This window comes from Carlito syrichta, unplaced genomic scaffold, assembly GCF_000164805.1.
Source record: "Carlito syrichta isolate Samal-C Ts95f unplaced genomic scaffold, Tarsius_syrichta-2.0.1 Scaffold118244, whole genome shotgun sequence".
Lineage (NCBI taxonomy): Eukaryota > Metazoa > Chordata > Mammalia > Primates > Tarsiidae > Carlito > Carlito syrichta.
Genome location: NW_007062340.1, coordinates 81,036 through 90,492, shown reverse-complemented (window position 1 = coordinate 90,492; position 9,457 = coordinate 81,036). Strand labels below are relative to the sequence as shown.

The window sequence follows — 9,457 nt, the reverse complement described above, 5'->3', positions numbered from 1 at the left end:
CAGCCACTGCACTCCAGTCTGGGCATCAGAGTGAAAAAAAAAAAAAAAAAAAAAGGACAATGGGTTTTCATATTTTTTTTCGAAATGGAGTCTCTGCTGCCCAAGCTAGAGTGCAGTGGTGTGATCATAGCACACTGCAGTCACAAACTCCTGGACTCAAGTAATCCTTCTGCCTTGGCCTCCAGAGTAGTTTGAACTACAGATTCATGCCACCACGCCCAGTTTAAAAAATTATGTTACCCAGACTGGAGTGCAGTATCATGGTCATGGCTCACCACAGCTTCAACCACCTAGGTACAGGCGATCCTTCAGCTTCAGCCTCCTGAGTAGCTGGGACTACAGGTATGTGCCACCGTATCTGGCAAATATTTTACTTTTTTTGTAGAGACAAGGTATCGCTATGTTACCTAGGCTAATTTTAAACATTTTTTTGAGAGAATTTCACTGTGGTACCCAGGCTGGAAAAAAGTGGTTTTTAAATTTTTTATTGTTTTATTTTGTTTTGAGTTGGAGTCTTTCTCTGTCACCCAGGCTAGAGTGCAGTGGCACGCTCAAGGCCACTGCAGCCCTGACCTGCTGGGCTCAGGTGATCCTTCCAAGAAGCTGGAACCACAGGCATGTGCCACCATGCCTGGATGATTTTCTTATTTATTGTAGAGACAAGATCTTGCCATGTTGCTCAAGCTGGTCTCGAACCCCTGAGCTCAGATAATCCTCTCTCCTCTGTCTCCCTGAGATCAGATAAGCCTCTCGCCTCCACCTCTCAAAATATTGGGATTATAGGCATTAGCCGCTACACCTGGTGAAAGTGCTATTTTTTTTTCCATTTTGAGTCAGAGTCTTACTCTGTCACCTAGGCTGGAGTGCAGTGGCATGATCACAGCCACTGTAGCCTCAACCTGCTGGGCTCAGGCGATCCTTCCTCCTCAGTCTTCCAAGTAGCTGGAACCACAGGCATGTGCCACCATGCCCAGCTGATTTTCTGATTTATTGTAGAGAGGTCTCACCATGTTGCACAGGCTGGTCTCAAACTCCTAAGCTCAGGCAATTCTCTTGCCTCTGCCTCCCAAAGTGCTGGGATTATAGACATGAGCCGCTGCGCCTGGCTAAAAGTGTTTTTTAAAATTTAAGACATTTGCTGTCTCAGGGACCCATGTGAAGGGCCTATCCCCCAAGAGAGGATGGGCCAGCCTTCTGTACTCACCAATCACATCAAGCAGATCCTTTGTGACCTCTTGGCTAGAACTGTTGAGCAGCATGTTTGAGTCAACTTTCAAATCTCTCTCCATATCTTTCCTGTGGCCCCCAGGTGGGTGGGGAGAAAGGGGGAATTAGATGTTCTTTCAAGAAAATACTGGAGGGGAACTCAGTGTTAGATAAGCTCAAAGACAAAAATTTACTGGTGACCTTAAGTCATTATACTGTGATTAGAGGACAATCAGAAACTGCTAAATCACTGACAAAATGGACTAATAGCATCATCATGACTCACAAGCATCACAGACTGTATTAATGTTCATGAATACCAATATAAGTATTTGTGGAGTTCAACCAGTTAAATTTGCCTCTTTATTCCCCGCCTATGGGGCAGCCAAGATGGCAGGGCTTTGAAGTTTCATCCCATATGGTTGTCCCTTTTCCAAGTCAGGGTGCCTGAGACTAGGCAGTTTGAAGTTACTTGGGAGAAGAAAAGTTCTAGGGGAGACCTTCATCTGGGGACACTCCAAAAAGCTCTGGGATAAGGGAGGGAGCAGAAGCAAGGATGAAGCCAGGAAGCAAGGCCTAGCCTTTGATTCTGTTTCTCTTCAATACGTACAAAGCGGGTATCAAAAACCCCAGTGAAGCCAGGCTCGGTGGCTCAGCCTGTAATCCCGCACTTTAGGAGGTTGAGGTGAGTGGATTGCCTGAGCCCGTGGGTTTGAGACCCGCCAGGGCAACTTGGCGAGACCTCATCTCTACAATAAATCAAAAATTAGCCGGGCGTGGTAGCGCGCACCTGTAGTTCCAGCTACTTGGAAGGCTGAGGCGGAAGGATTGCTGGAGCCCAGCAGGTCGAGGCTGTGGTGGCTGGGAGCGGCCACTGCACTCCAGTCTGGGCGAGAGTGAGACTCTAACCCAAAAAAAAAAAAAAAAAAAAAAGCCCTAGTGTTCAGGTTCAAACACAGGAGTTAAAATAAAATTAAGATTTTTGTTTCTGCAGTATAAAAAATGTTATTTAATATTTATTACCCATTTGGGTACCGCAAAGTGGTTTCCATGACTGGTTTGACATCCAGGATTGACAAACAGCCTCTTAACTGGAACACATACTTAAAACATAACTACGCTTTTCTGGCAAGATTCTGCAGAATGTCTACGAACTTCTCAAATATAGTTGTAGAGCTCCCAAGAGGAGGCAGAAGCACTGTTATAAACTCAATGTAAGATCTTCAACTTTTTTTTTTAGAAACAAGAATCCCCTTAATTGTATCTATTAAGTTATCACATTGGAATCACCTTAAACTTTTTCTCCAGTTTTCCCCATCTCCTGCAGCTCTCCAAAACTGTCTTTCAGGTGCCAAAACGGAGGAATTCAATACATTTTCCTTGCTGGTCAGAGGTTTTCTTTGGGGGCATAAAGCATGTAGTTTTGCATCTACTGGGAAATGGTTTGGTCCAAAGGCTGGGTTCTCATTCTCAGGAGCACACGGGACAGCAGCCAAAGGAGCAGCAGCGGAGCAGGCTGCCAATGGATGCCTTCTGCAGAGGAACCTGTGCATGGGTAGCGAGAAGGAAAGCGGTGCTGGGTCCAGCTCAAGCCTCTGCTGGCCTGTGCACTCCTGGGAATGAATGACTCCTTCAAAAGCCCGGTCAATGGCTGCTGTCAGCTCCTTTCTGCATCTTCTTAGTTTTTCAGACATTTCCCCTAAAAGTGACCATGTCTTTATGTAACACTGAAACTTCACAGAGCAAATCAAGGATGTTATAGATAAGGTTGCAAACCCCTGATGTTCTTGAGTTGACCCACACCCCGGGCGCTTTCCAGCCAGTGTTAAACGGATGCCCCGCCCCGCTTCCCATGATTCCCAGCCTGCCCCGCCCCGCCCCTGCCGCCCAAACCACCACTGTGGCCCTCCCTGGCAGCCCCTCGACCCTACCCGCCTCCCCCGCCAACCCGCAGTCGTTGGATGAGAGGCCCAAAGTCACATCCTCACCGAGCATCCTCTTGAGCAGCACCGCTACACTGCTGCCCCCGCCAACGGTCACCGCGCGTGCCTCAGATGGGCGGTCCCAACTCCCACGGATTAGGTTAAAGGTCAGGCAAAAAAGCCTGGACTACAGTGTTCTTCCAACCCACGTGGTTGAGAGGGGAGGCTAGGGGCCCCTTCCACAGAGCTTTGGCCTCACTGCAGGTGAAGGTGAGGGGACAATCTGAACTTGTAAGGATTGGGGGGGAGCGCAGAGGTCGTGGCAGGGGTGAGAATTCGGGCTGGAGGGTATTTGGGTATTACCCAAAATGAACCGGAGCCCTTTCCAGGCCTGACAACTCCCACAAAGGTTCCCATTCTCAAGCCAACATGGAGAGAAACTGGATGGGACACAGTTGTTTTTGTACACAGCAGTTTGCTATACTGACTTAAGTGATACCTAATAAACATGCCACACAGTAGCCAACTGTTTCAATTCAAGGATAGTGGGGGACATAACAACTGCTAGGTTCCACAGGAAGTTGAGGGGCAGGAAATGCCACCACTAAATATCTTCATTTCATTGGGGGGAAGAAAGCTGGAAATTCCAAGATGATTCAAAGGACAAACAGAATGGGCTTTGGTGGCTAGTTTTTAGAAAATTATAAACCCACCTCAGTGCACATAGCAAGGGAGAAGGGGAGAATACCATGTTTACTTATGGCTCCATTTACTGTGAGCAGACTAATGCAGGGAACAATATAGGCACCAGAACCAAAAATCTAGGAGTGCAGAGTGGCTCCGCAGGCAGGTCTTCATGGCTGCACCATACTCAGTTACAGTGTGTCCCTCTCCATTCTTTGGAATGCATCAGACATACTCCATTGTGCACTCCCACCCCACCCACCCCACTTTTCAGCTTCATAGGTTTTACAGAAATTTCTCACCACCTGTTTAAAAAGAAATAATTCAGTCTCTTGACATCATTCTTCTGAGCAAACAGGATCTTTTTTTTCCTTCTGCTCATAAAAGGGAATTTCCTCATCTGTTTTTTAGATTGAACACTAGTAATTTGCAGAATGTCAAAGATCCTGGGGGATTACATTGATGCTGCAGGGTGGCAAGGTTGCAGAGTCAGCATCAGTTGGTGTCCATGCTGCATGCCTCATCCTCCCCCAAGCCCTGCTGTGAGTTGCCTAGTCGTGTCCCTCCATCAGAGGAACTGGGAAAACTGCTGAGTGAAGGCATCTCGTAAAACTCATCATCATCTCGGCGCTGGTAAAATAGCACGTAGGCTGCTTTCGTCTAAAACATAAGAAAGGGAAAGTCTATTCACTGGCTGGAAAAATCACCCATTCTCCCTAGATCTTTTCTTGCTATTTAAAACCCTTAGGATCTGCCATCTTGCTCTATACGTCCACATAGAGGAGACTGTGAAGGCCTTTCTACCTAAGGATGGCTTGTGCTGCTCCTGCCAGAGGAGTAGGGAAAGGCAAACCTGACAGGGAAACCTGAGCTTCTCATTTACAAAGGGTCCCTGAAGGAATGCCAGCTAACTCTGTCACATCTAGCTCTCCCATTGTCACATCAAGATGAGGAAATAACCAACTAACCTGAGAAAGGCCTTTCCCGGCTTTTTAATAAAATTATAAACCCATCTCAGTGCACATAGTAAGGGAGAAGGGGAGAATACCATGTTACTTATGGTAAAAAGAACCAGGTATCAAAGCCTACTCACCACTATCTGATCCTCAGAGGCCAGGGACACATTGCTGTCATCAAAGTAATACCATTTCCCGTTCAATTTGTTCTTCGCATATGCAGTGTCTGCCAAGTAAACAAAGAAAATACTCTAGACTCTAGCAGTCACCAGAGAATTAATCTAGTTAATTTACTATGCTTGCTTATTAGGTTAGCTTATTAGGCTTGTGCTAAATAAATACCAAAAAAAAAAAACAAACCCCTGAAATTAAAACTAATTTACAGTTTGTCTTTTTTAATAATAATAATTATTACTATTATTTTGTAGAGACTGGGTCTCACTATGTTGCCTAGGCTGTTTTTTGTTTGTTTGTTTTTTATTATAACCCGAGGTGCTCTTGAACTCCTGGCCCTAGGTGATCCTCCCACCTCAGTCCCTCGGTTTCCCAAAGTGCTGAGATTATAGGTGTGAGCCACTGTGTGCCAGGCCACAGTATCTCATGTGTCTTAACAACCAAAAGACAGCTCACGTTCCTCTAATCTGTTCCTTCACAAAAAGGTTCTAAATGGTAAGAATGGAACTGTCGGGCACCAAGTCTTTAAACTGTAATTTTGGGACACTAATCCAGTATCAATCTTTAGGATGGCTACATGCAATAACCCAGAGTCAGGAAACCCATAAAAGGCCCTAATATTGCTCAGATTTAAGCAAAACTATAGCTCTCAAAAGAATATGCCAAGTCAATCTCCCCCACTGCATTCTGGCAGATGACGACTACCATCAACAGAATGCTCTTTAGTGCCTCTGGAGCCTTCAGGATGATCCTGAAACACTGGATGTTTGGGTTTGCAGAGCTGGGATGTGAACCAGCCTTAAATTTATCTTTCTCTGCAACTGTGAGTCAATAATGTAATTGGGTAACAATTTCTTACAATAGTCCAAGCTTTTTCCCACAGCCAGTGCTTCCTGTCTTTATTTTAATATATCCAAGCAGGATGTGTTTATAACAGCATTACCAGCAGCAATGCCCACTTCCTGCTCCACTCAAACTCTCAGAAATACATAATCAGAGATAAGGTTTCTAGTCTCAACTTACTATGTGACTTTGGGCAAGCTATTTAATACTTCAGCCTCAGTTTCCTTACTATAGCACCAAAGTGCACAAAGTGGTGGTGAGGAACACAGGAAAAGGCAACAGAGAAAGTACTTAGGGTCTAACCATACAGTCTCTGCTTGGTGTAATAGGAGCAATGGTGGCTCTCTATCTTGGAGTTCCAACTGTGGACCCAATGTGGACCCTCATATAACCAGCTTAACCTCATGGATGAGAAAACTGAGACTGAGAAACTTGCCTAAATGGTATGTTTGTGTACTAAAAATGAATATATCCAACCAGTATGCATTAACAGATTGATTTGAGAGGAAAAAAGCAAGTTACAGAACAGTGAGCACTACAAGATATGACATGATCAGACTAACAAGCACTTCAGCAGGGCCCCAATTTTTTTCTTTCTTTCTCTCTCTCCCCACTCTCTCTCTCCCCCCACCTTCCTCCTTCCTCCCTCCCTCCCTCCCTCCCTCCTTTCCTTCCTTCCTGAGTTGGAGTGTCAGTCTGTCACCCAGGCTGGAGTGTTGTGGCACACTCATGGCCACCACAGCCTTGACCTACTGGGCTCAGGTGATCCTTCCGCCTCAGCCTTCCAAGTAGCTGGAACTACAGGCACACATCACTACGCCCAGCTAATTTTTTGATTTATTGTAGAGACGAGGTCTTACCAAGTTATGCAGGCTGGTCTCAAACCTGTAAGCTCAGGTAATCCTCTCACCTTGGCCTCCCAAAGTGCTAGAATTATAGGCATGAGCCACTGTGCCCAGGCAGGGCCCAGTTTTCAACCAGGTACAATGTTTATTTCCCAGCCTTTCCAGCAGCTAGATGTAACCATGTGACCAAGTTATAGCCAATGAGATGTATGTAGAAGAGTTGAGGGAGCCTATGGGAGTTTTGCTGAAAAGAAAAGTTGTGCCTTTTTTCCTCTTCTGATGGCATGGAATGTAGAACATGAAGGCTAGAAACTGAGTACCCATCTGGAGCCAGGCAGCAATATAATACAAACTGAGGAAGCCAGGTGTGGTGGCTTACACCTGTAATCCTAGCACTTTGGGAGGTCGAGGTGGGAGTACAGCTAGAGTCCATAAGTTTGAGACCAGCCTAGGCAACCTAAAAAGATCTCGTCAGGACAAAAAATTTAAAAATTGGTCGGGTATGGTGGCATGTGCCTGTAGTCCTAGTCACTCAGGTGGCTGAGGCAGAAGAATCGCTTGAGCCCAGGAGGTGGGGGCTGTGGTGAGCTTGATTGTGCCACTGTACTCCAGCCTGGGCAACAGAGTGAAACCTTGACTCAAAAAAAAAAAAGGAATGGAGGGGTAAGAGAGCAGACTATTGGGCCAATGGAAAAAGCTTATCAGGTGAAGTGGCTCATACCTATAATCCCAGCACTTTGGGAGGCTGAGGTGAGAGGATTACCTGAGCCCAGGGGTTCGAGGCCAGCCTGGACAACTTGGCAAGACCTTGTCTCTACAATAAATCAAAATTAGTTGGGCATGGTGGCACAGGCCTATTGTTGCAGCTACTTGAAAGGCTGAGGCAGAAGGATCGCCGGAGTCCAGCAGGTCAAGGCTGCAGTGACCATGAGTGTGCCACTACACTCCAGCCTGGGCGACAAAGTGAGACTCCAACCCAAAAAGAAAAATTTTACTGGTGCGGGGTAAAAAACTAGGATTTAGAGAAGTTCTGCAATCTACTGTAAGTATAAATGAAACCGATGTCTCCCGTGGTGTCATCTCTTGGGGTCCTAGCAGTGGATATAGTGGCAGTTGGCCCAAAGTAGACGCAGTAGAGAATTGGTGAGGAAAGCCGGCTCCCTACATCTACATCACTAGCACTCTTCTGTAAACAAGTAACAAAATGTACAAGGTCTTTTCATTATAAAAGTAAACCCAGCTGGGCTCGGTGGCTCAGCCTGTAATCCTGCGCCTTTGGGAGGCTGAGGTGAGTGGATTGCCTGAGCCCACGGGTTCAAGACCCGCCTGGGCAACTTGGCGAGACCTCATCTCCACAATAAATCAAAAATTAGCCGGGCGTGGTAGCGCGCGCCTGTAGTTCCAGCTACTTGGAAGGCTGCGGCGGAAGGATCGCTGGAGCCCAGCAGGTCGAGGCTGCGGTGGCCGGGAGCGGCCACTGTACTCCAGTCTGGGTGACAGAGTGAGACTCCAACTCAAAAAAAAAAAAGTAAACCCATATATTATGGAAATTTTGGAAAAATAAAGTAGAGCAAAGAGAAAAAAGTAAAAGCAATATTCTAGTGTCTCTCCTTCCAGGCTCACACCCCGCCCCATGCCACCCTGTCAGTTTCACTGCTTTTTGATTTAACACCTTCTGTAATGCAAAACTTTCTGTAATGATACAATTTTATGTAGCTGTTTTCACTTAACATATCATGGGCATTTCCCCAAGTTATTACTAATTTTATTTTGAAATAGCTGTCTATTCTTCCATCAAGGAGATGGACAATAGTGCCAACTGTTGGTCACCAATACTGTCACTAACTTTTCACTGTTATGAATAGGTGAATATCTGTGTGCATAAAGCTTCTCCCTAATGTCAAGTTATTTCCTTAGGATAGATTCCCAGAGGTGGAGTTACTGAATTAGAGAAATGAAAATCTAAAAAGAATAATAAAGGACAGAAAGGAATCAGTTAGGAGTCTGAAGCCTCAGAGACCTGTGGAATTGTGTACAGCAAGTGCCTGGTCCACAGGGAAAGACTGGTGAGAGATGACTAAGCTAGGCACATTTCAACATCTCAGAAACAAGCAGATGCCAATACTTACAGTGGCCAACACCCATGGCTCCATAATGATTGGACACAGCAATGAGGTCGTACACATAAGGCCTTGCTGACAGGTCACAGACAAACTCGGACATGTTTAGACCTCTGGGCACAAAATACAAAAATAGATCTTAAATTCAGAGAAAGAAGTCAGAGTAACCCAACAATCCTTATTGCGCAAAAGCCCAGAACACAGGAAGGCACTAAACTATTTGAGAAGAAACAAACAGAACACAATAAAAGGGACCTTGGGGTCTGTGTTCGGACCACTGACATATTCAGGCCAGAGAACGAATAGGAGAAGCCTCCTGGGTAACTCTAATACCAGACCAAATAGTACGGAGAAGGTCTGGAGACAGACAGAGGGCTTGAGCAACCATGCAGAAATGGCTGTTACTAACAGAATTACAAACGGTCCCATAAACTGTAAATACTAAAACAGACCCACAAGGTTTTTCTCCCCCAATATTTTATTTTAGTTTTTTGAGCTGGAGTCTCACTCTTGTCAGCCAGGCTAGAGTGCAGTGGCACGCTCATGGCTACCGCAGCCTCGACCTGCTGGGCTTAGGCCTTCCGTCTCAGCTTTCCAATTAGCTGACATTACAGGTGCGTGCTACCACGCCCAGCTAGTCTTTTGTGATTTATTGTAGAGATGAGGTCTCACCAAGTTGCCCAGGCTGGTCTGGAACCCCTGGGCTC

General features: G+C 45.9%; 2 protein-coding genes across 5 annotated transcripts in view; both read right to left on the bottom strand.

The window, feature by feature from the left end:
• The window catches only part of CUNH3orf62 (chromosome unknown C3orf62 homolog), a 5,152-nt gene extending 2,170 nt beyond the window's left edge, over positions 1 to 2,982 (bottom strand). The window contains exons 1-2 of the mRNA XM_008047934.1: positions 2,497 to 2,982; positions 1,205 to 1,296 (exon numbers count right to left, since the gene is read on the bottom strand). Coding sequence (XP_008046125.1) covers positions 1,205 to 1,296; positions 2,497 to 2,900 — 496 coding nt within the window. The 5' untranslated portion in view covers positions 2,901 to 2,982. The remainder of the gene's footprint in view (positions 1 to 1,204; positions 1,297 to 2,496) is intronic.
• Positions 2,983 to 3,854: 872 nt separating this feature from the next.
• USP4 (ubiquitin specific peptidase 4) overlaps positions 3,855 to 9,457 on the bottom strand; it is a 67,971-nt gene continuing 62,368 nt past the window's right edge. For 3 of the 4 annotated variants that reach the window (XM_008047933.1, XM_021707493.1, XM_021707495.1), the window contains 3 exons: positions 8,760 to 8,863; positions 4,906 to 4,994; positions 4,157 to 4,472 (listed from right to left, as the gene is read on the bottom strand). In XM_008047933.1, the coding sequence (XP_008046124.1) occupies positions 4,308 to 4,472; positions 4,906 to 4,994; positions 8,760 to 8,863 (358 nt within the window). In that variant the 3' untranslated portion in view covers positions 4,157 to 4,307. Of the gene's footprint in view, positions 4,473 to 4,905; positions 4,995 to 8,759; positions 8,864 to 9,457 lie in introns of all 4 variants that reach the window. The other variant, XM_021707494.1, reaches the window with a different exon arrangement.